The sequence below is a fragment of the Coregonus clupeaformis genome, unplaced genomic scaffold, assembly GCF_020615455.1.
Source record: "Coregonus clupeaformis isolate EN_2021a unplaced genomic scaffold, ASM2061545v1 scaf0026, whole genome shotgun sequence".
Classification (NCBI taxonomy): Eukaryota; Metazoa; Chordata; class Actinopteri; order Salmoniformes; family Salmonidae; genus Coregonus; species Coregonus clupeaformis.
Genome location: NW_025533481.1, coordinates 246,810 through 272,324, shown reverse-complemented (window position 1 = coordinate 272,324; position 25,515 = coordinate 246,810). Strand labels below are relative to the sequence as shown.

At 43.7% G+C, this 25,515-nt stretch overlaps 1 protein-coding gene and 2 long non-coding RNA genes across 8 annotated transcripts; all 3 read left to right on the top strand.

Moving 5' to 3' along the window:
* Positions 1-460: 460 nt before the first annotated feature.
* LOC123483099 lies at positions 461-2,032 on the top strand. Its single transcript, XR_006658072.1, has 3 exons — positions 461-493; positions 1,232-1,282; positions 1,630-2,032. It is a non-coding gene; the product is annotated as an uncharacterized LOC123483099 (long non-coding RNA).
* Positions 2,033-3,542: 1,510 nt separating this feature from the next.
* Positions 3,543-5,755, top strand: LOC123483098. 6 transcript variants are annotated; one of them, XR_006658070.1, is made up of 4 exons: positions 3,543-3,956; positions 4,072-4,131; positions 4,434-4,694; positions 4,833-5,755. XR_006658070.1 is itself a non-coding variant. In XM_045212575.1 (4 exons), exons 1-4 carry the CDS (start codon positions 3,632-3,634, stop codon positions 5,039-5,041), a joined length of 852 nt encoding a protein of 283 aa, XP_045068510.1. In that variant the 5' UTR covers positions 3,543-3,631; the 3' UTR covers positions 5,042-5,755. The 6 variants fall into 6 exon arrangements, 4 of the variants coding, with proteins under 4 accessions (XP_045068510.1, XP_045068511.1, XP_045068512.1 ...); XR_006658071.1 differs by having other exon boundaries at positions 4,066-4,154; XM_045212575.1 differs by having other exon boundaries at positions 4,075-4,131.
* Positions 5,756-6,068: 313 nt separating this feature from the next.
* On the top strand, positions 6,069-21,663 carry LOC123483100. Its single transcript, XR_006658073.1, has 3 exons — positions 6,069-6,322; positions 7,121-7,123; positions 21,647-21,663. It is a non-coding gene; the product is annotated as an uncharacterized LOC123483100 (long non-coding RNA).
* Positions 21,664-25,515: the final 3,852 nt, after the last annotated feature.

The following is a 25,515-nucleotide window of genomic DNA, read 5'->3' as shown; positions in this document are numbered from 1 at the left end:
AGGAACCTTGATTCCAGATGTGTTCAGTCGTCAAGTCCTCATTTGGTAATTAGGCTGTTCAAGACGTAAATGTGTTTCAGATTACGTCCCGATATGGTATGACCCAACCAGAGTAGAGTGTGTGTGTTACACGGTCCTCATATTGTTGGTTAGCAGATATTGTACAGTTTTAACCATTTTTATAGAGTATTGCATAAAAAGCCCAGATCCATATATTAATTATCTTTCCTAACATCTGTGGTCAATGCAGCCCTTGACCTCAGCAATGAGTCTCAACCCAAAGGCGATTATGATAGACAGGTGGTAGGAATATATTGTGACTGAACTTTAATATGATCATTAGTTTACTAAATAGATATGATCTATATTATAAAACACAATATTTCTGACATGTTATTGTTGTATTTCGTTGCAGACACCAAGTGACAAGATCCCAGCTCAACCTTCAGCAGACCCAGAAGTGAGACAGAGATCCACTTCATCCTTCCAACAGGTTATTACACATTTATTGTAGATCTTTTCTATTTAAATTAAATTGTTGTCTCAGTTCATTCCAAAATATGAATTAAATGGCTTTTTACTGTATTACAACCAACCTTTTGTGTAAAATGTTCACAAAATCAACATTCCCATAACTTGTTTCGATATCATAACGTAAACAAAATTAGCCCGACCATTTGACAGAACTAACCGCCCCTCAAAACATAAAATTAATCTTTATTCTCTCTAATGCCTATGTTTTTGTATTTTTGGGGCAATGTTTTGCCCATTTAACATATTTCTTATCAATTTGCGTGATTTAATTTATATGGCAGTTGATCCATTTACATTACTTTTAAGGTTGTGAGCTTTCTTTGACAACAAAAGGATAACTCAAAGTCAGGAACCTTGACTCTAGATGTGTTCAGTCGTCAAGTCCTCATTTGGTACTAAGGCTGTTCAAGACGTAAATGTGTTTCAGATGACGTCCCGATATGGTATGACCCAACCAGAGTAGAGTGTGTGTGTTACACGGTCCTCATATTGTTGGTTAGCAGATATTGTACAGTTTTAACCATTTCTATAGAGTCTTGCTTAAAAACCCCAGATCCACATATTCATTTTTTCATTTATATGTCATCTATAAAACAGTATTGTCAATTTCTTAACCCAAATTATTTTCACATACAGTATAATGTATAATATCCTAATTTACTGTTACGGTACTGTGTTCTTCATAATTTCATTCAAGGCAAGCAAGTCCAGTGGAATTGTACCCTTCCAGTGTCCTATTGCAAAGCAGGTAAGAAAGCTGCATTCTTGTCATTAGATAAAATAGTTCATATTCTTTGTTAACACATTGTGGTATTTTTGATGTGAGGAAACATTGTAGAAATTTGTACAGCTTAGAAAAAAACGCCATCTGCAAAATCTGAGGCGCCGTCATGATCGTTGTGAGGATCGTTATGAGAAGAGATAGCTGAGAGACAGAGGTCTTTCAATCAGTTTACTAGAATAAATTTTTCTGTGAGTATGTAGGTGTTATGCACAATGTGATGGTACTGTAGGGAGTATGATACCCTAGGTATTAATACATGTATAAAGTTATTGACAGAATTAGATGCTTTTTTTTTCTCCATTTTCCTTCAGACCTTGATGAATCTTCGGATGCTGCAGACTATCTTCCAGTCTCATGTGGCAATTCCTCGGATGCTTCTATTATAAGTACTACAAGTTCTTGTAGTAAGGAATATAAAACCACAGAAAAGAATCTCCACCACAAATTGTCAGAGAACACACCATTAGGGAATGTTACAGCACACAGTGGGGATAGTACCACCAGTTCAGAGAAGCCAAGAACATTAAGTTATTCAAAGATGCGCAGCAATCCTTGTACTTCAGTAATAAGCTGCAGTGCCAATTCATCAGAGAACACATCACACCAGAAAAGCTCCATAAATGTCACACCTTTGTCAATAACAGCAAAAGGAAGCAAGTACAACAAGAAGCAATTTTGTCTTTATTGTAAAAAGGCCAATTATAAATTGGCAAGACACCCTCGAATCCATCCACAGTGAAAAGCCTGATGTTGCAATGGCTTTCAGTTTTAATAAAGGATCCCGCAAAAGAAGAGAGTTGTTACGCTCTCTTAAGAAGAGATGAAACTTTGACCATAATACTGAAGTGGCAAGCTGTGGCACTGGAGAGATGGTTGCCTGTAAAATACCTAGTAATGCAAAACCATCTGATGACTACCGTCACTGCAAATTTTGCGAAGGACTGTATGCAAGAAATTCCCTATGGAGACATGTGAGAAACTGCCCGAAAAAGTCTGTTGAGGGAGAGCCTCAAGTTGGGCGAAAACGGATTCAACTGCACTTACCAAGACCTGACTCAGTTAAGGAAACTGTTTGGAAGATTGCTTGTGAAATGAACCAGGATGACGTTTCCTCGGTTGTAAGGAGTGAAACTGAATTCCTTTGTATCGGCGAGTCACTGTTGAATTCCAGGAAACCATATGAGAGAAGGAATGACTACATACGGCAAAAAATTAGAGAGATGGCAAGACTATTGATAACGGCAAGGGCTATAACACCTTTGAAGAGCACCGAAGTCCTTGTTATGCCCTGTAACTTTCCCCATGTGATACAGGCAGTAAGATATGTTGCTGGTTATGATGTCGAAAGCAACTCGTATAAAATCCCATCATTGGCTTTGAAATTGGGACACAGTTTAGCCAAAGTTGCAGGCATTATTCAATGCAATGCCATCATTGCAAATCGCCCTGCTGTTGCAGAGTCTGCAAAGCAATTTGCCACTTTACATCAGAAAAAGTGGACAGAGTCCATTTCAGCTGCCGCATTGGGTACACTTCAACAAGCCAAATGGAATAAACCACAGGTTTTACCCTTTACAGAGGATGTGTCGGTGCTGCACACGTTTCTTGCTACTGAGCGTGCTAAGTGTATGAAGGACCTTGAGGAAGAACCCAACAGCAAAAGCTTTGGAAATCTTGCTAAAGTGACTTTGACGCAGGTAGTACTATTTAACAGAAGGAGGGAAGGGGAAGTTTCAAAAATGGAGCTTCAGTCTTTCACATCCAGGGATCTTACGGAGCTGAATCCAGACATTGTGAGGGGCCTTACTGACTTCGAGAGGAAGCTTGCAGAGCACTTTGAGAGAGTTGAGATTCGGGGTAAAAGGTCAAGAAAGGTTCCAGTGCTTCTAACATTTTACATTTTACATTTTAGTCATTTAGCAGACGCTCTTATCCAGAGCGACTTACAGTTAGTGAATACATATTTTTTTATACTGGCCCCCCGTGGGAATCGAACCCACAACCCTGGCGTTGCAAACGCCATGCTCTATCAACTGAGCTACATCCTTGCCGGCCATTCCCTCCCCTACCCTGGACGACGCTGGGCCAATTGTGCGCCGCCCATGAGTCTCCCTGTCGCGGCCGGCTGCGACAGAGCCTGGATTCGAACCAGGATCTCTAGTGGCACAGTTAGCACTGCGATGCAGTGCCTTAGACCACTGCGCCACTCAGGAGACACCTAACCCCTGACATGATCACTGCTATGGACCTCCTCTTGATAAGCAGAAAAGAGTGTCAAGTCCACAAAGAAAATGTGTACATGTTTGCACGGCCATGTGTCCTTTCCCATTACAGAGGCTCCGACTGCTTTCGCAAGTATGCAAACAATGTGGTGCAAAGAACCCAGAGGCACTCACCTCAACAAGATTGCGGAAACAAGTCGCCACTTTGTCCACACTACTAAACCTCAAAGAAAATGAAATGGATCAACTTGCCACCTTTCTAGGACATGACATCCGTGTCCATAGAGAATTCTATCGGCTTCCAGAGAGTACCCTGCAGCTCGCAAAAGTCAGCAAACTGTTGATAGCAATCGAAAAAGGAAGACTGCCTTACCTGCAGGGGAAAGGGCTGGATGACATTGAGGTCAATCCTGAAGGTAACATTTTGTTTGAAATATAGTTTTTACCCACTTCAAATATAACTATTATAAGTGTTGTTAGTCCTTAATTTAAATAATTGGCCGTAAATGTTTTTTACCCAACCAGATGAAGTAGAAATGAGTGATGATGATTCCAGTGAAGAAACCATTGCTGACCTACATCAATGCAAAGGTATCCTGACTTGCATATATGTGGTAATATCTTTAAGTTATGTCACATAAATGCACATTTCTGTGGGGATTATCGAAATGATCCTCTATCTGTTTTTAAACAATCACATTGGTGGTGATAAGTAATTCCACATTTATGGATTTGCAATCAGTTTATGTTTATATCTCAAATATCAGTTAATATCTAATGTAGAATTGCATATTGCCTGACATTGAGGTTGTTTACAGTGAATAATACAAGCAAGCAAACGTATTGTCATGAAGCTCATAGAACATAAATACATTCATTATTACTTTGCAAAGGCTCAACAACAGAGACTTCTAGGGACCAGACACTTCTGAGGCAAACACCAGAGTCAACCACCCTGGACAACATGGAGGGCACTTCTGAGTCAACCACCCTGGACAACATGGAGGGCACTTCTGAGTCAACCACCCTGGACAACATGGAGGGCACTCCTGAGTCAACCACCTTGGATAACGTACACATGAGCAACACACAACCAAGACATGGTAAAATAGTCACATCCCAAGCATCCTCAAAGTGCTCCAAAGGAAAGCAAGGTTAGTAAGCATTTTGTATTCACATGTATTGATAACATCATATAACTACTAACTAGAATGCTTTGTATCATATCCTCCATTTGTCACTTTAGCAGAGCTCATTGTTAATCAGTTGTATTTTGTTTCCATTTATGAAAGCTGTGAAGGTGAGAAGCAAGTGGACAGGTGATGAAGTGAAAGCTGTTGAGTGGCATTTGCTTAATTTCATAACAAGCTGCAGAATACCAGGTGAAAAGGACTGTGACTCCTGCCTCCAAGCAGAGCCAGTAGCTCTGAAAGACAGAGACTGGGGTTGCTATCAAATACTACATCCACAACAGAAATGTAGCATTAAAAAAGGAAGATGAATAGATAGAACTAGAGCATGCCAACTGTAGCTCAGGTACCATTCAATTCCAATTTCAATGAGCTTCTCCTCAGATAGTGTTAATATCTGTGGGTTTCATGTTCATATTATTTTATTTTCCTTAAATGATTTATATTGTTGGTTCTTGTACAAACATGCCACATAGGCTCGACTGTAGATCCCACATGTTTGTATGTTTATGTATAATTGAGGGCTATTAATGAGCATATGTTTGCCACTAATGGTCACATTTTTTTGGGATAACAGTTGATGATATAGGTTAATACTCTGCTCTCATTGACAGGGAAAAGAGATAAACAGTACTTAAAGGGATTGTTATTGTTCCCAAGTTTTCAGAAGCACTTTGTTCTTAACCACAAGTTGTTGAATGTGGCAAGGTGTTTAAATTACTGTTAAACTATTACCATTTCAATGGGTGCTTGTAACAGGCCTTGTGTATGGTAACTTGCACTATGTAACTATGATGTAAATCCCTATGTTATTTAGACAGGTTAGCTGAATGTACACTGTCATGTTTCATAGAAGCTGGATGCTTTAATAGAGAGTTTCTCATTCATTTCAAACATGCCATTTCTACTGCCTTGTGCATAGCAGGGAAGGAGGCAAAGTGTAGGTGGTCTATTCTGGGTGTTCAATTGATTTGTTAATTTGTATATTTTCGCTGGCACTCAATAAAAGTAAGGCATAAAGTGTTCCCTCTTTTTTTACATGAATATTGACTGCAAATGTATTGTTATAAATAACAATAATACGACTTAAACAGTAGACTGAGAATATATTATATTTATGAGCTATGTGAACATGGATAGGTATTTCTGTTGAAGGTTACCTATCTGGTGAGCATGATTATTATTATAATTGTTTTAAAGCTTTAGTTAAGTATTGTACACCTATGATTCTTATGCAGACATTTCAACATGTAACCGGAACCACGTTCAAATACAGACCCTATTTACAGGTTCTTCATAAGTCACATCAACCTGAAAATCAGTGTGTATCTACGGGCTGCTGTTGCTATGGGCCTTATATGTCACATGAACCCGAAAAAGTCCTCATATATACTATTAAAATCAGGTCTGAACAAAATATAGCCCTAGACAAAATCTCAACAGATGGATGTATTCCTAGAATCATGGGACCAAACTATTCTGATTCCCAGGTCTCTTGGACCTTGGGAAAGGCATGTCCCAATATGTCACATTTTTGTCATAAGTCCTGATATTGTCTATAAACACGTATGTGTGTGTGTGTGTGTGTGTGTGTGTGTGTTTGTGGGAGAGAGAAAGAGAGTGTGTGTGTGCGTATTTGCAAGGAAAGTTTCCCTTACCACACACACCTGCACACACACACACAAATACAGACAGCAAGCAAGCAACAGGCTTATGTAGCAAGATGTTAGTCTCTGAAAATCCACCTCAGGCATTTGAGCACTGTATTGAATAAAGTTGTGCAGTAACGAACAGACACATTTATAGATGCTTCAAAAGCCCATTAAAGCCCAGCCCAGAGGACATTGATCCAGTCCAGTTTGATCAACCAACACAACCCCAACAAACAAACAAAAAAGTAGGAAGCAGCATTGGCTCTTTTAATTTGGCCATACCGGTAGGGAAAGAGATTTACTGTCACGCGGCGCGCAGCCTCATAAAACGGCCCTGTGGATTAACAGGGAATAGGAGAGTAAATTCCTGCCGCAGCGGCTGGCGCTCAGATCCCCATTGCATTGATCTGAAGGACATTAAAACATGCATTAGATGAAATAAGACTAGAGCAGAGCCTGGACATTGATTTAGGATGAAGTGGAGGGGACTGCTTTTATGGCCTGTGTGTGTGTGTGAATGTGTGTGTGTGTGTGTGTGTGTTTGTGCGTGTGTTCTGACAAATTGGCAGGCTTCGGGTTCTGTTCATTAAACAACATATCTTAACGAAACAAACAGAATCAAACACAATTGGCTTTGTGTTTGCTAATCAATTCCCCTGTAACACATACACACACAAAACACACACTCACTCACACTTTAGTCATTTAGCAGATGCTCTTATCCAGAGCGATTTACAGTTAGTGAGTGCATAAATTTTTTCATACTGGCCCCCCGTGGGAAACGAACCCACAACCCTGGCGTTGCAAGCGCCATGCACTACCAACTGAGCTACAGGGGACACATACACTCACTCATTCAGTCACTCACTCACTCACTCACTCACTCACTCACTCACTCACTCACTCACTCACTCACTCACTCACACACACACACACACACACACACACACACACACACACACACACACACACACACACACACACACACACACACACACACACACACACACACACACACTTCCGCGTACCTAAGCTAACTCTTACCTGCATGTTAATTTGCCTGGATTTAGGGAGGACGCTCCCTCCCTCCCTCCCTCCCTCCCTCCCTCCGCTCTCCATAATGGTTTGTGTAATAAATCTTGGATGTCTGACCAGTTGACAGCATGTATTAATTGCTTAATTAGTGAATGAAAAGGTGTCTCTACATTTAGACTGCCCTTTATTTCTCCTAACCCAGCCCCTGTCTCTGTCAGCTACATCTCTCTCTCTCTCGCTCTCTCTCACTCTCTCTCTCACTCTCTCTCTCTCTCTCTCTCTCTCTCTCTCTCTCTCTCTCTCTCTCTCTCTCTCTCTCTCTCTCTCTCTCTCTCTCTCTCTCTCTCTCTCTCTCTCACTCTCTCTCTCTCTATATATATATATACAGTGGGGGAAAAAAGTATTTAGTCAGCCACCAATTGTGCAAGTTCTCCCACTTAAAAAGATGAGAGAGGCCTGTAATTTTCATCATAGGTACACGTCAACTATGACAGACAAAATGAGACAAAAAAATCCAGAAAATCACATTGTAGGATTTTTAATGAATTTATTTGCAAATTATGGTGGAAAATAAGTATTTGGTCAATAACAAAAGTTTCTCAATACTTTGTTATATACCCTTTGTTGGCAATGACACAGGTCAAACGTTTTCTGTAAGTCTTCACAAGGTTTTCACACACTGTTGCTGGTATTTTGGCCCATTCCTCCATGCAGATCTCCTCTAGAGCAGTGATGTTTTGGGGCTGTCGCTGGGCAACACGGACTTTCAACTCCCTCCAAAGATTTTCTATGGGGTTGAGATCTGGAGACTGGCTAGGCCACTCCAGGACCTTGAAATGCTTCTTACAAAGCAACTCCTTCGTTGCCCGGGCAGTGTGTTTGGGATCATTGTCATGCTGAAAGACACAGCCACGTTTCATCTTCAATGCCCTTGCTGATGGAAGGAGGTTTTCACTCAAAATCTCACGATACATGGCCCCATTCATTCTTTCCTTTACACGGATCAGTCGTCCTGGTCCCTTTGCAGAAAAAAGCCCCAAAGCATGATGTTTCCACCCCCCATGCTTCACAGTAGGTATGGTGTTCTTTGGATGCAACTCAGCATTCTTTGTCCTCATAACACGACGAGTTGAGTTTTTTACCAAAAAAGTTATATTTTGGTTTCATCTGACCATATGACATTCTCCCAATCCTCTTCTGGATCATCCAAATGCACTCTAGCAAACTTCAGACGGGCCTGGACATGTACTGGCTTAAGCAGGGGGACACGTCTGGCACTGCAGGATTTGAGTCCCTGGCGGCGTAGTGTGTTACTGATGGTAGGCTTTGTTACTTTGGTCCCAGCTCTCTGCAGGTCATTCACTAGGTCCCCCGTGTGGTTCTGGGATTTTTGCTCACCGTTCTTGTGATCATTTTGACCCCACGGGGTGAGATCTTGCGTGGAGCCCCAGATCGAGGGAGATTATCAGTGGTCTTGTATGTCTTCCGTTTCCTAATAATTGCTCCCACAGTTGATTTCTTCAAACCAAGCTGCTTACCTATTGCAGATTCAGTCTTCCCAGCCTGGTGCAGGTCTACAATTTTGTTTCTGGTGTCCTTTGACAGCTTTTTGGTCTTGGCCATAGTGGAGTTTGGAGTGTGACTGTTTGAGGTTGTGGACAGGTGTCTTTTATACTGATAACAAGTTCAAACAGGTGCCATTAATACAGGTAAGTTACAGGTCTGTGAGAGCCTGAAATCTTGCTTGTTTGTAGGTGACCAAATACTTATTTTCCACCATAATTTGCAAATAAATTCATAAAAATCCTACAATGTGATTTTCTGGAAAAAAAAATCTCAATTTGTCTGTCATAGTTGACGTGTACCTATGATGAGAATTACAGGCCTCTCTCATCTTTTTAAGTGGGAGAACTTGCACAATTGGTGGCTGACTAAATACTTTTTTCCCCCACTGTATTGAAGCAATATCTCAAGACATCAGTCACGGCCGGCTCTGTCGTAGCCGGCCGTGACCAGGAGACCCATGGGGAGGCGCATAATTGGCCCTGCGTCGTCCACGGTAGGGGAGGGAATGGCCGGCAGGGATGTAGCTCAGTTGGTAGAGAATGGCGTTTGCAACGCCAGGGTTGTTGGTTCAATTCCCACGGGGGGCCAGTACATAAAATAATGTATCGCTCTGGATAAGAGCGTCTGCTAAATGACTAAAATGTAAATGTAAATTTCAATGTAAGTTAAAGCTTGGTCACAAATGGGTCTTCCAAATTGACAATGACCCCAAGCATACTTCCAAAGTTGTGGCAAAATGGCTTAAGGACAACAAAGTCAAGGTATTGGAGTGGCCATCACAAAGCCCTGACCTCAATCCTATAGAAAATATGTGGGCAGAACTGAAAAAGTGTGTGCGAGCAAGGAGGCCTACAAACCTGACTCAGTTACACCAGCTCTGTCAGGATGAATGGGCCAAAATTCACCCAACTTATTGTGGGAAGCTTGTGGAAGGCTACCCGAAACGTTTGACCCAAGTTAAACAATTTAAAGGCAATGCTACCAAATTCGAATTGAGTGTATGTAAACTTCTGACCCACTGGGAATGTGATGAAAGAAATAAAAGCTGAAATAATAAATCATTCTCTCTACTATTATTCAGACATTTCATATTCTTAAAATAAAGTAGTGATCCTAACTGACCGAAGACAGGGACATTTTACTAGGATTAAATGTCAGGAATTGTGAAAAACTGAGTTTAAATGTATTTGGCTAAGGTGTATGTAAACTTCCTACTTTAACTGTATATATCTCTCTCTCTCACTCTCTCTCTCACTCTCTCTCTGACAATGTCTGTATTTCAGATTTCTTTGGTGAAGTCCAGGTTCTTGTTCTCTCGCTCTCTCTGACCCTCTCTCTCTGTTTTGATCTCTCTTTCTTTCTCTTTCTAGCGCTCACTCGATCTTGCTTCTGCTTTCTCTCTCTCTCTGTCTTGATATGTCTCTCTTTCACGAAAGAGAGACAGATCAAGACAGAAAGAGAGAGAGTGTCACGGTTCAGACAGACGACAAGAGGACCACAATTGCGTCACACCAGAAAGTTTATTAAAACTTAAGGGAAAAGGGAAGTAGGGAGTGAGTGAAGGCTCCAGGGGTTATCCCGTCCAATGTGCTGGGTCTGTGCCCCCCCCCAGTGGCAGCGATGCGTCCGATGACGCCGGTGGTTGGTGGTCCAGAAGTCCTGGGGGGGGAGGAAACACAGACACAACGGGGCGGATGAAACAAGGCAGAAGTACAGTTCAAGGGAAATCCAAAAACGTAGTAGCAAGGCAGAAGGCTGGTCAGAGTTACCGGGGTCGAAGAGTAGTCAGGAGTCGTAATGGCAGAGAGCAGGTCTGGTTTTCCTGGGGCAGAAGAGTATCCAAGAATCAGGCAGGTCCGGGGTCACAAAACAAGGGTGAGCCAGAAGCGCGAGCACACAGGTTCCGGGTGTGAGCTTTGCAGACGATCTGACAAAGGAGAGCTGAAAGACGGGACTTTAAATACTGGGAGAGGTTAGTGGGTAATGCAGCGCAGCTGGCAGAGTAATTAGAGCCGAGCAGAGCAGGAACAGGTGGAGCTCGTTAGGCTGAGTAGAGAGAGAGAGATGAGCAGAGTGGAAGATAGTGGAAACACATTAAGGTGGTAACCCGGTGGAGTGAGAGGGCTCATGACAGAGAGGGAGAAAGCTGAAAATGAGATCGAGAGAGACAGATCAAGACTCTCTCTCTCTCTCTCGCTCTCCCTCTCTCTCTCGATCTGCCTCTTTGGCTCTATCTCTCTCGATCTAACTCTCTCGATCTCGATTCAGCTCTCTCTCTCTCTCTCTCTCTCTCTTGCTCTCTCTAAGTTAGAATATAAAAGTACAGTGCACACTGTTCAGGAAGCTGATTACTTTCAATTTGAGGTTTCTCTTACTTTATTATGATTTAGAATGTAATAGTACAGGTAGCTTTTGGAGAGCTTAGTTAAAGTTGATTTTGTTTTCAAAACCTTTCAAACCTTTCAGACATCTCGAGCAACCGTTAATTGTAGACAGTAACGGAAATCAATTTTTTCATGTTATGTATCTGTAAGCTGGGGCTGTCACGACTGTCGGTGAGATGCGGTTGAAGAAGTCAGGCGCAGGACACAGAACTCTCGGACACGTACTTTAATCCGATAAGGACCATAAGAACACAGAAATAACTCCACGCAGGGAGGAAATAACCCGCTCACTAAAAATACATACGTGAAGGGAAAACTATCACACACAATATCCTGATGAGAGACAGGGGTAATATAAGGGAAACAATCAAAAATAATGACGAACAGGTGTAAACAATACAGACAAAACTAAACAAACACCGATAACATCGAACGGCAGTAGCTAGTACTCTGGGGACGACGAACGCCGAAGCCTGCCCGAGCAAGGAGGAGGAGCAGCCTCTGCAGAATCCGTGACAGGGGCTTTAAAAATTATTAGCCCAGCTAGGGTTGTAAAATAACGGTAACTTTTCAAAAATTCCCTGGTTTTCCAGAAATCCTGGTTGGAATTTTCCGGACTTCCCTGCTTATTCCCTCACGATTCTGGGATTCTTCCAACCAGGATTTCAGCAAAATGTGGACATTTTGGGAAAGTAATCCAGGCAGATTCTGTTTCTGTGTCTGCCCTATCAATTTACTATACAGTCCATTTCTGCTGGTGGACCACTCCCTGTTGTGTCCCTTGGGGCCCCTGTCTGGTGGTGGCCACCAGAGGGGCTCTGGTTGGATCAGGGGGTCTGGTCTGGTTGTGTTGCTACCTGATTGTGTGTGAAGACTGTGATGCAGGCAGGCCAGGGTGAGAAGGTCTATATAGTGTTATAACAGGTTCTAGAGAGATATCTAGAGAGCTACTGCCAGGCCTGTAACAACATAGACTTAAATACACACACACACACACACAACAGTCACTACACGCACTGTCATGGTCGTTGAGAGACGGGTCAGACCAAGGTGCAGCGTGGTATGCGAACATGTTTATTAACTGAATACACACTGACAAAACAACAAAAAAGCAACGAAACGTGACGTCGGAAGGCTATATACAAACAAGCCAAACTCACCGAAACACAAACAAGATCCCACAACCCAGGCAGGAAAACTGGCTGCCTAAGTATGATCCCCAATCAGAGACAACGAGCGACAAATATAGAAAGTACACATAGAAATACACACACATGATATTCACACCCTGACCAAACTACCTCGAGAATAACAGTCTCTCCAGGTCAGGGCGTGACACGCACACATACTGAAGCACATACACATCCACTTCATGTATTAAACAACACGACACAGCAACACCAGTTTAATCTATAAATACCGTTGTTTCTCTATCTCTCTGACTCTGGTGGTTGGTGACTGTTATATTGGAGGGTTAGGGTTGTGCCATCTCTCTGACTCTGGTGGTTGGAGTGACTGTTATATTGGAGGGTTAGGGTTGTGCCATCTCTCTGACTCTGGTGGTTGGTGACTGTTATATTGGAGGGTTAGGGTTGTGCCATCTCTCTGACTCTGGTGGTTGGAGTGACTGTTATATTGGAGGGTTAGGGTTGTGCCATCTCTCTGACTCTGGTGGTTGGTGACTGTTATATTGGAGGGTTAGGGTTGTGCCATCTCTCTGACTCAGTAAGGGGTTGTTGGAGTGACTGTTATATTGGAGGGTTAGGGTTGTGCCATCTCTCTGACTCTGGTGGTTGGTGACTGTTATATTGGAGGGTTAGGGTTGTGCCATCTCTCTGACTCTGGTGGTTGGTGACTGTTATATTGGAGGTTTAGGGTTGTGCCATCTCTCTGACTCAGTAAGGGGTTGTTGGAGTGACTGTTATAATTGAGGGTGTTGTGACGTGACTTACTTTAATGTATCCGTGTCTTTAGTGAAAGTTCTCTAGACGACTATACATGCCAGCTGCAGACTGAGATGATAAGGTCTAGTGCCTAGTCTTTTTCTTCACCTCGTGTAGAGGTTGAGGGTTTCAGAGTTTCTCCATGTCAAACGTGTGGACTAACGTCTCACGTTTTCTGGTCTTTCTAGTCTAACCATTTTGTAACGTGTAGTCTTATAGATTGTCAACCATTTTAAGTCGTGGGGCTTACTGGTCTGGTAGAAATTCAACCATTTGCAACGTTTGGCTCACACTTCACGTCTGCTGGTCTGAGGTGAATTTCGTCTCGAGGCTTTTTATGCACTCGGGGTAAAAGGGGCGTTCCATCATGTTTGTGGTCATCTGGGCTGAGAACAAATCAAATGGAAAACAATCATCTCATCTAAAATGCAAAAATCACATTGTCATCTTCACAAAAGTATTATTATATTTAATCATTCGTTTTATACAACAATTAGATGCAAACCTCATAACTGGGAGGTGTACCCCCCCAGAGATACAGTTATGTCGTTCCACCATCTTTAATTACATCACAACATAGTAACGAATTTGACATGATTGTTCTTTAAGTCCCCACCAACCATTTCACACATTCACACTTTTGGATGTTGGAGTTTTGGCAGGAAGACTTCCTTTGTTAACAAAAGGGTTCTTTCTCCCAATACTTCATTACATTTACATTTTAGTCATTTAGCAGACGCTCTTATCCAGAGCGACTTACAGGAGCAATTAGGGTTAAGTGCCTTGCTCAAGGGCACATCGACAGATTTTTCACCTAGTTGGCAAGGAAGAGAAAGTCTGCATGGTAAAACTGGCCCCTAGGAAAGGCCGTGTACAAACCTTTGCCTGGCCGGCATGTTTGATCCTCAACCCATGAGGGCAAATCATGACAAGGGTTAGGGTTATTCTATCTCTCTGACTCAGTAAGGGGTTGTTGGAGTGACTGTTATATTGGAGGGTTAGGGGTTGTTGGAGTGACTGTTATATTGGAGGGTTAGGGTTATTCTATCTGTCTGACTCATTAAGAGGTTGTTGGAGTGAGGTATGGAGGGCAGCAGACTATAACCCTCCTTAATAACAGTGTGCTGCTGTACAACAGAGTATTGATCAGAACAGACAGAGAGGAGAGAGAAGGCTAATTTATGTACGCGAGTGTGGAGGAGGGCAGTGTTTTTGTGTAGCGTGTATACAAGTGATTTGTGTGTGCGTGTGTATGTGGGTGTGTGTGTATGTGGGTGCGTGTGTGTGTGGGTGTGTGTGTATGTGGGTGTGTGTGTATGTGGGTGCGTGTGTATGTGTGTGTGTGCTTGTACAGTATACGTGTGTTTGTCTGTTTATGTCTTTCTGTCTTCTTGACTGTGTCATATTGATGCATGCTCATCTTATGGTTTTTCTGTTCTGTTTTTCTGTTCTTTCTTTCCTTCGCTCCCCCTCTCCCAGCATACCTGGAGGACGATGAGGATGAAGACCAATACATTGACCGTATCATCAGTAAGTCTCACTGTGTGTGTGTGTCTACAACAGAGTGGTTGTTTTCATGATGACCTCTCTCCTTCATCCAGATAATGTGTTGCAGCTTGTTTGTGGTTTGTCCTTGAGTAAAGCTTATTTGTCTGTGTCTTTAGGTGTCTTTAACCCTTGTCATTAGGGGGGGGTCAGATTGAGTGATTTGGTCTTGTTTGGTGTTTGGTGAATGTCAGTTTTCGTCAACTACCACTGTCGCGCTGTCCATGAACCCTACATAGTCAAAATCAGGAGTGTCTAACTCATTCCATGGAGAGCCCTAGTGTCTGCAGATGTTTGGTTTTTCCTTTTGATTAAGACCTAGACAACCAGGTGAGAGGAGTTCATTCCTAATTAGTGACCTTAATTCATCAATCAAGTACAAGGGAGGAGCAATAACCCTCAGACACTCGGCCCTCCGTGGAATGAGTTTAACACCTGTGGTCTAAATAGACTGTTAATGAAATGACGTAACCACTGATGTCAGTCTGCAGTGAGAGTAGTCAACAATAGTATAATGTTTTATTGTGATGTTGTTTTCCTGCATGCCTGCATTTGTGAGTATGCTTATAGAGATTGAGGGAGAGAGAGAAAGTGAGGGAGAGAGAGAGGGAGAGAGAGAGGGAGAGAGAGAGAGAGAGAGAGAGGGGGGGGTAGATAACAGAAATTACTTTCCTTACTATCACCTTCTGAAAGCCTCCAGGGAAAGCGAGGGTGAGGGTGTTCAGAGTAAATGTAGTGTGTTTTCTGACACTTTACTGAGGTGTGTGTGTGTTTGTGCTGTAGACTGGGAATGATGGGAGAGGGAACCAGATATTATAGGGGATCCAGATTTAACCCTACATCAGCTGTAGACTGGGAATGATGGGAGAGGGAACCAGATATTATAGGGGATCCAGATTTAACCCTACATCAGCTGTAGACTGGGAATGATGGGAGAGGGAACCAGATATTACAGGGGATCCAGATTTAACCCTACATCAGCTGTAGACTGGGAATGATGGGAGAGGGAACCAGATATTATAGGGGATCCAGATTTAACCCTACATCAGCTGTAGACTGGGAATGATGGGAGAGGGAACCAGATATTACAGGGGATCCAGATTTAACCCTACATCAGCTGTAGACTGGGAATGATGGGAGAGGGAACCAGATATTATAGGGGATCCAGATTTAACCCTACATCAGCTGTAGACTGGGGGTGATGGGAGAGGGAACCAGATATTATAGGGGATCCAGATTTAACCCTACATCAGCTGTAGACTGGGGGTGATGGGAGAGGGAACCAGATATTATAGGGGATCCAGATTTAACCCTACATCAGCTGTAGACTGGGAATGATGGGAGAGGAAACCAGATATTATAGGGGATCCAGATTTAACCCTACATCAGCTGTAGACTGGGAATGATGGGAGAGGAAACCAGATATTACAGGGGATCCAGATTTAACCCTACATCAGCTGTAGACTGGGAATGATGGGAGAGGAAACCAGATATTACAGGGGATCCAGATTTAACCCTACATCAGCTGTAGACTGGGGGTGATGGGAGAGGGAACCAGATATTATAGGGGATCCAGATTTAACCCTACATCAGCTGTAGACTGGGGGTGATGGGAGAGGGAACCAGGTATTATAGGGGATCCAGATTTAACCCTACATCAGCTGTAGACTGGGAATGATGGGAGAGGGAACCAGATATTATAGGGGATCCAGATTTAACCCTACATCAGCTGTAGACTGGGAATGATGGGAGAGGGAACCAGATATTACAGGGGATCCAGATTTAACCCTACATCAGCTGTAGACTGGGAATGATGGGAGAGGGAACCAGATATTATAGGGGATCCAGATTTAACCCTACATCAGCTGTAGACTGGGGGTGATGGGAGAGGGAACCAGATATTATAGGGGATCCAGATTTAACCCTACATCAGCTGTAGACTGGGGGTGATGGGAGAGGGAACCAGATATTACAGGGGATCCAGATTTAACCCTACATCAGCTGTAGACTGGGGGTGATGGGAGAGGGAACCAGGTATTATAGGGGATCCAGATTTAACCCTATATCAGCTGTAGACTGGGAATGATGGGAGAGGAAACCAGATATTACAGGGGATCCAGATTTAACCCTACATCAGCTGTAGACTGGGCTGGATTAACATTCTGTGCCAGTGTGTGAGGGGATAATCTGTACCTCCTGATAGGAACTGTGGGATGCCAACCTCCACAGGGGAGCCGACTGCCAGGTCTACCAAGGAGTGTGTGTGTGTTTGTAATATATATATATATAATTATATATGCCATTTAGCAGACACTTTTATCCAAAGTGACTTACAGTCATGCATGCATCCATTTTTTGTATTAGTGGCCCCAGCGGGAATCGAACCCACAATCCTAGTGTTGCAAGCGCCATGCTCTGCCAACTGAGCCACAGAGGACCAGTGTGTATGTGTGTGTGTGTGTGCGTGCGCACGTGCGTGTGTGTGTTCGCCAGCCTAGTGTGTGCACGTGCATGTGCATGTGTGTGTGGCACCCCAGGTGGTATGAGTGGCTGATGCTGATCCTGACTCCTCAGGCAAGGAGGCGGATGGCCCGTCTAGGGAGTCACACACACACCAAAGAGCGTCCTAACATCTTAGCGGCCCTGGCCAATCACCAAGCTTCAGCCAATCTCTATTTCCCTCACAGACACTGTGTCTGCGTGTGTAGAAGAGTAAGCATGAGTGTGTGTGCAAAGGTGGGGTTGATCCATGTGGCGTGCTGTCTCATCGATCAGAGCACTGCTTGGTGTGGTACGACTCAGGCTGAAGAGGAGGTGAGACAAGGAGGGAGGGGAAAGAGGAGGGGGGGGGGGGGGTTGAGGGTAAGAGAGAGAGATTCTTTCCTTGTCTAGTTGTCAACAATCTGATATTCTTTCCCTCTCTAGTTATGAACAATCTGATATTATTTCCCTCTCTAGTTATGAACAATCGAATATTCTTTCCCTCTTTAGTTATGAACAATCTGATATTATTTCCCTCTTTAGTTATGAACAATCTGATATTCTTTCCCTGTCCACACAAACCTATGGTATGGTAAGCCTAACCCTCTCCACTCCTATGATATGGTAACCCTAACCCTAACCCTCTCCACTCCTGTGGTATGGTAACCCTAACCCTCTCCACTCCTATGGTATGGTAACCCTAACCCTAACCCTCTCCACTCCTGTGGTATGGTAACCCTAACCCTCTCCACTCCTATGGTATGGTAACCCTAACCGTAACCCTCTCCATTCCTGTGGTATGGTAACCCTAACCCTCTCCACTCCTATGGTATGGTAACCCTAACCCTCTCCACTCCTGTGGTATGGTAACCCTAACCCTCTCCACTCCTATGGTATGGTAGCCCTAACCCTAACCCTCTCCACTCCTATGGTATGGTAACCCTAACCCTAACCCTCTCCACTCCTGTGGTATGGTAACCTTAACCCTCTCCACTCCTATGGTATGGTAACCCTAACCCTCTTCACTCCTATGGTATGGTAACCCTAACCCTCTCCACTCCTGTGGTATGGTAACCTTAACCCTCTCCACTCCTATGGTATGGTAACCCTAACCCTAACCCTCTCCACTCCTGTGGTATGGTAACCTTAACCCTCTCCACTCCTATGGTATGGTAACCCTAACCCTCTTCACTCCTATGGTATGGTAACCCTAACCCTCTCCACTCCTATGATATGGTAACCCTAACCTTAACCCTCTCCACTCCTATGGTATGGTAACCCTAACCCTAACCCTCTCCACTCCTATGGTATGGTAACCTTAACCCTCTCCACTCCTATGGTATGGTAACCTTAACCCTCTCCACTCCTATGGTATGGTAACCCTAACCCTCTCCACTCCTGTGGTATGGTAACCTTAACCCTCTCCACTCCTATGGTATGGTAACCCTAACCCTCTTCACTCCTATGATATGGTAACCCTAACCCTCTCCACTCCTGTGGTATGGTAACCCTAACCCTCTTCACTCCTATGGTATGGTAACCCTAACCCTCTTCACTCCTATGGTATGGGATCCAGTCAATCCTGCCCAGCTCCAGTCATACCTACCCAGGCCCAGCTCCCGTCAACCCTACCCAGGCCCTAGTCCAGTCAACCCTACCCAGGCCCAGCTCCAGTCAATCCTACCCAGGCCCTAGTCCAGTAAAACCTACCCAGGCCCCAGCTCCAGTCAATCCTACCCAGGCCCTAGTCCAGTCAACCCTACCCAGGCCCCAGCTCCAGTCAATCCTACCCAGGCCCTAGTCCAGTCAACCCTACCCAGGCCCCAGCTCCAGTCAACCCTACCCAGGCCCTAGTCCAGTCAAACCTACCCAGGCCCCAGCTCCAGTCAATCCTACCCAGGCCCTAGTCCAGTCAACCCTACCCAGGCCCCAGCTCCAGTCAACCCTACCCAGGCCCCAGCTCCAGTCAAACCTACCCAGGCCCCAGCTCCAGTCAACCCTACCCAGGCCCTAGTCCAGTCAACCCTACCCAGGCCCAGCTCCTGTCAATCCTACCCAGGCCCCAGCTCCAGTCAATCCTTCCCAGGCCCCAGCTCCAGTCAACCCTACCCAGGACCCAGCTCCAGTCAAACCTACCCAGGCCCTAGTCTAGTCAACCCTACCCAGGCCCAGTGCCAGTCAACCCTACCCAGGCCCCAGCTCCAGTCAACCCTACCCAGGCCCCAGCTCCAGTCAAACCTACCCAGGCCCCAGCTCCAGTCAAACCTACCCAGGCCCAGCACCAGTCAATCCTACCCAGGCCCAGCACCAGTCAACCCTACCCAGGCCCCAGCTCCAGTCAATGTATGGATATCAGAAGTCTCTCACCACACAATTCAGCAGAAAACCCAGCTAGCTCAGATGTCAATATCCCTATTCAGCCCTTCTCTGTTCCACTCAATACTACCACTAAAAGAATAGATGAACAAATGGAGAGGGAGAGAGAACGGGTGGATAAATCTATATTAGCGTCTCCAACTCCAACCCCTAGATTGAGCGAGTCCTTTTTATTTTGTCACTTAATAGTTTAATTTAAAACGGTCTGATCCAGATAGCTGGCTAATCTCCCGATGTGTCTGATTAGATTTCTATTATGTAGCCGTTTTAGCTTTGGTCCCGATTCTCCCCCAAACCCTCTGAGCTGCATATCGAAATATTGATCATGTAGCACAGATCGTTTTTTGTTTACTGTGCTATCTCTCTCTCGCTCACTCTCTTTCTCTCTCGCTCACTCTCTTCAACTTGCATATTGACACTGAATTGATTTAGTTTCATCGCCAAATAGGTGGCCCTCAGTCTTGGCTACAATCCAAAGCCATTGGAGAGAGAAGGACACTAGCCACTCCAGACCTCTGAGACCCTGATATGATGACATCATGGATGCATCCCAAATGGTACCTTATTCCATATAAAGTAGTGCACTATATAGGGTTGCCATTTGGGAGGCAGGCATAATGCCACTGTAACATTATTAAATGAGCCACTAGGCAGCAGACCCCCCGCTACTGGACACACTATTGAATCTAGACAACTCCATCCCCCCCTCCTCTACCAAATCAATAGTATAATCCAGTCACCCCTATAACTAATATGTGGGTCAGTCCAGCCCACTAGCTCCTGTCTCCAAACATCCTCGGATCAATAGTTAATTCAGTCACCCTAAAACCTTACCGTATCAATGAGTCTGTCCACTCTAGGCTGTGACCCAAATGCCCCTGTCCCCTGTCCCCACCTGAGTAATACACTACTGTGTAGTCAGCACCCCTGTCCCATAGATTGTACTACGGTGACCTTGCAGAAAAAACACTGAGACGGAGCAGAAAGATCAGAACATGTTCAGATTCTCTATGTGGCAAAGACACCAGCCTTATTTATTTCAGCCTGTCACCTTTATGTTCTGTAAGTCCACATCTCTTCCCTTCTCTTTTCTTCTCACTTTCTGTCAGTTGTCAGAGAGAGATCTGTCCCTTTGCCCCTCCATTCACCTCAGAACCAGATATATGCTGTAGGAGAGACATCACACAGCCTTCTAAACCTCAGAACCAGAGACACACTGAATGAGAGACATCACACAGCCTTCTAAACCTCAGAACCAGAGACACACTGAATGAGAGACATCACACAGCCTTCTAAACCTCAGAACCAGAGACACACTGAATGAGAGACATCACACAGCCTTCTGAAACCAAACAAAGAAAGAAACACTTCTTATAGAAGCTGAGAGCTTACTCACCCTAACACTCCTCCACAGTTATTTCTGCAGGGTAATAGTCAGAGCATAATACCTGTACTCACACACACACACACACACACACACAGTTTGTGGGCTGGGCCATGTGTCGGGCTGGTGATAGAGGGTTTGGCAGTCTGTCAGCAGACGTTGTTCTTCTACATCAAACGTCTCAGAGCTGAGTCCCCCTTTCATGCCTACACACCACACTCCCTCTGATCTGCCTGCCAAAACAACGACACTCCTACACAGACTTACACACTGAAATGCACACACACACACACACACACACACAGTGAGGATAACAGTAGTAGGAGAGTGTGTGTGTATGTGTGTATGTGTGTGAGCTTCAGAGATGAAAGGGACATGCTGCACTAACACAACACACACACACCTTAACAACAAAGGATCAATTACATAACTTGAATTCACTTGTTGCAGCCATGCTAGTGTGACAGACTTGATCTCAAACACACACGCGCGCACACGCACGCACACACACACACACACAAACACACGGTGAGGATAACAGTATTAGGAGTGTGTGTGTGTGTGTGTGTGCATGTATGTGTATGTGTGCGTGTGTGCGTGCGTGTGCGTGTGTGTTTGAGATCAAGTCTGTCACACTAGCATGGCTGCAACAAGTGAATTCAAGTTATGTAATTGATCCTTTGTTGTTAAGGTGTGTGTGTTGTGTTAGTGCAGCATGTCCCTTTCATCTCTGAAGCTCACACACACACACACATGCACAAACACACACACACACGCACAAACACACACACACACGCACAAACAGACACACACACACACATGCACAAACACATACACACACACATGCACACACACACACACCAAACACTGTCAGTCTCGTATGCCTCTCACATACATTAAGGAAATGAAAGTGATGGGTTGTAATATGAATGTGTATGTCTGTTGAATAATGTATACTGTACATGTGGACATCCTGATTGATTCAAGATGCAGAGAAATCATACAGCCTGGACTCAGACATCAGATGAGATGGAGAGATATGCCTGAATATGATAGATAGTTTCTGAATATGATTAATCGGCTCCAAAGGATACTTTTGAATTACACAGGGGATGAGGGTTGAATAGTGAATGGGTGGTCCCGAGGGATTTTATCCATTGTTATGAAAGTAGTGAATTTGTTATGAGGAGTCGAGACTATGAAGAATAGATTGTTCTAGAGATTACAATTAAAGTATTGAGGTATTATAGAGATTGGAATAAACACACACACACACACACACACACACACACACAGGCGTATGCACATGTTCACATACACACACACCAGCCAGGTCACCCGTAATACAAGTCAGTATTCGAAGTCCATCCATGTCTGAGGAAGACGGGAGATTATGTGGAGACTGGCCACTAGGAGCAACAGTGAGTGCTGTTACCATCAAGTAGGTTTCAGTTTTGCTAGGATGGTGGATGGGCGTAAGCATCTGCCTCTGATTCCAAAGGTTGCAAGTTTGAATCCAGTGCTACAAAGTTGTTTTTAATATTTTTGTTTAAACCTATCCCAAACCTTAACCCTTACCTTAACCATTCGGAGTTAGTGCCTAACCTTAAAATGTGGCATTTGCTACAACTTTGAAATTTGACGATTGAGAAACATGGATGAACGTCTAATTCTGGCATGAGACTGTGAGAGCTAGTTGCACACATGCACACAAAACCTCTCACACACACACACGCACACAAACACACACGCACACAGACACAAACACACACACACACACACACACTGACACACACAGGTCAGTTTGCCCTCACCTTGACAGAGAGGTGGAAGGAGAGGAGATGAGATTCAGTATTGATTCAGCAGACTGTCCTGTCATGCGTATGTGTGTGTATGTGTGTGTGTGTGTGTGTGTGTGTGTGTGTGTGCGCGCGTCCTTGTGTGTATCCGTATGTGTGTGTGTGTCATCTGTAGAAAGTTATTCTCTCCCTCTGTCCTTCAGAGTCATTTAGATTCCTCTATTTGTTCTTCTACCCAGAGAGAGAGAGAGGTGTTTCCTCACCTACCCAAAAAAAGAATAGAGGAGGAGAGGTACCTTGAGTTTGTTCGTAAAAACATTGTAGGGTGTTTCTCAATGTGCATACTACCGTGCTCCGAGCACGGAAATTGGAGATCGCATCAGTCGGAGTATAATTCCAAATCAAAGTATGCAAAACGGATACGTACTCCGCTTGTACACATTTTGAAGCATGCATTGATGCAAACGTCAATGAAAAGTATGCACAGAAACCATTTTAAAAAACAACACTAAATTAAGTTAAATTCATGGCGGCCATTATTTGGGCTGAAGCAAGAGAAAATAAACTCAGACTTCGTAGTGGAATGTTGCCCATTCACATCTCATATGTTGCCTGACTACAATATTTTATCTTGATACGTTAATAAATACATTCTGTGTACATTTTTGCATGTTTATCTGCCTACACTAAAATGTAAATGTAAATCATTATGAAGTTAAAAGTTTGTTTATGTGGTTATCTTGTCGTGTGGATTGCCATTAGCCTGGCTGGCAGCAGATTGAGTGAATAGCGTTACAGGGCAAAATTGTGCTGAAGTGACTTTGAGGCACTGTCACGAGAATTTTGTTATCTCAATGGTTGAAGTCAACTACTTCTTAAATCTTTGAATAATTCCCAAAAGGTTGTAAATCTTTTCGTTTAAATAAATTAAACAAAGACCCAATTCTGCTCATGGTCAGCATGTTTATTCATGAGAGCGCTCTGCTACAAAATGGTAGTACAGTCCTTTTATATGCACACGTCAGAGGAAATATCCCACTCCGCTGTAGGCGGGCTGTATTTTTCCACTGTACATGGGTTTAGCTCATGTTTTCCTCTGCTCTCCTGACCATCAGGTCACACACCCACACACACATACACACACACCCACACACACACACATACACACACTCACACACATACACACACACACACATACACACACACATGTTCTTGTCATAGTCTACTCCTTGCTCGGGCAGGCTGCATTCCTTAGTTATCGCCGTCCTCACAATATCCTGAAACCTTTCCATACTCTCCTTTCCCTGTGTGTTTTGGGACCAGTCTCTTGTTATTCGTTTCAATCGTTTTGCACTTCTGCTTGCCTAATTACAAGACACAAATACTCTGTTGCTGTGATATAAACACATTTGATTAACTCTCTAAGCTCTAGTCTACTAATTAGTCATACATTATTAGTTTAACTGAGGGTGTGACATTTTAGTCATATCTTACTCACACATTTCTTTATCAATCCACCCTTTGACTAAATTTCACACACACATTTAAAATACATTCTTATAAAATGAAACACACAACATTGCATACAACTTTTTTTTGCATATTAAATGAATCACTAGTACAAAACATCCTATAAAAATACAATTTGTCTTGCATTGCTACCAAATTTTACTTCCAACCATAACTCACTCTCCTTGTTAGGATTTTCACTATAACTTTCATTGAAAGGATAGTATACTAAACATCAAAAATTGTCTCATCCAATTTAGGTTCTCAGGGTTAAAATCTTCTGCATCGTCCACTAGAGCGGGAGGATATAGGTCGTCGTTCCATCGGTCTGCGTAGGGAATGGGCCCATAGGTCACTGCTTTCTCCAACGCCTTGCTCACCAACCCTCTGACACAGGGAATAAGACAACATCCACAAAGAACAAGCATACCCATACAAGCTATAGCTGCACCCAGAATAGTTGCAACAATAGTTTTCCATTTACCAAACATTTTATCAAACCATCCAGTCATTGATGTATTCACACCCCAGTTCTCAGCCCATTCTTCACTTAATGCCGTGAGACCGGCCAGTGCTCTAGTTACTGTACCATCTGGGGCTGTATTGTTGGGGATAAACGTACAACAATGACCCACCATCTTGCAAACTCCGACCTTCTCTGCTAAAAGCATATTGAGAGCCAATCTATTCTGCCAGGTCATGAGTGAGGTGGCGGATAGTTGGTCTGAGATTCCCTTTACTGCATTCCTTGTCTGATTAATGAACCTTAATAGATGTAATTCACCCAGTCAAAATTTTTATCAATTGTAACCCACCAGAAAAACGATGTTGTAAACCCTTCTGTAATTTGATCTGCGATTTGCATTACTTTGGTGTCTATAACATTGATAATCTCCGGGGGTCATCGTGAATTGGGGTGCCTTAGTATTATCCTTTTTAAGAGTGGTTATTTTAATATCAGAACAATTAGGTGAGGTTTGGTTTGATCCAAAATCTATCACACCAGAGAACATGGTCTGAGGCATAGGTGCAGTTAAAAGGGTTGGCCTTCCTGTTGAACAGGCATAACAATTAGTTTGACCCAACGCCCTAGCTGTGTAGTTCATCCACC

What these genes read in the sequence shown, in the direction of transcription:
- LOC123483098 (XM_045212574.1), top strand. Translation starts at nt 3,632, where the DNA reads ATGTGTCCTTTCCCATTACAGAGGCTCCGACTGCTTTCGCAAGTATGC. An exon ending in CATTGAGGTCAATCCTGAAG is followed by an intron (nt 3,957 to 4,065) that starts GTAACATTTTGT and finishes TTACCCAACCAG; the next exon opens with ATGAAGTAGAAATGAGTGAT. An exon ending in TGACCTACATCAATGCAAAG is followed by an intron (nt 4,132 to 4,433) that starts GTATCCTGACTT and finishes TACTTTGCAAAG; the next exon opens with GCTCAACAACAGAGACTTCT.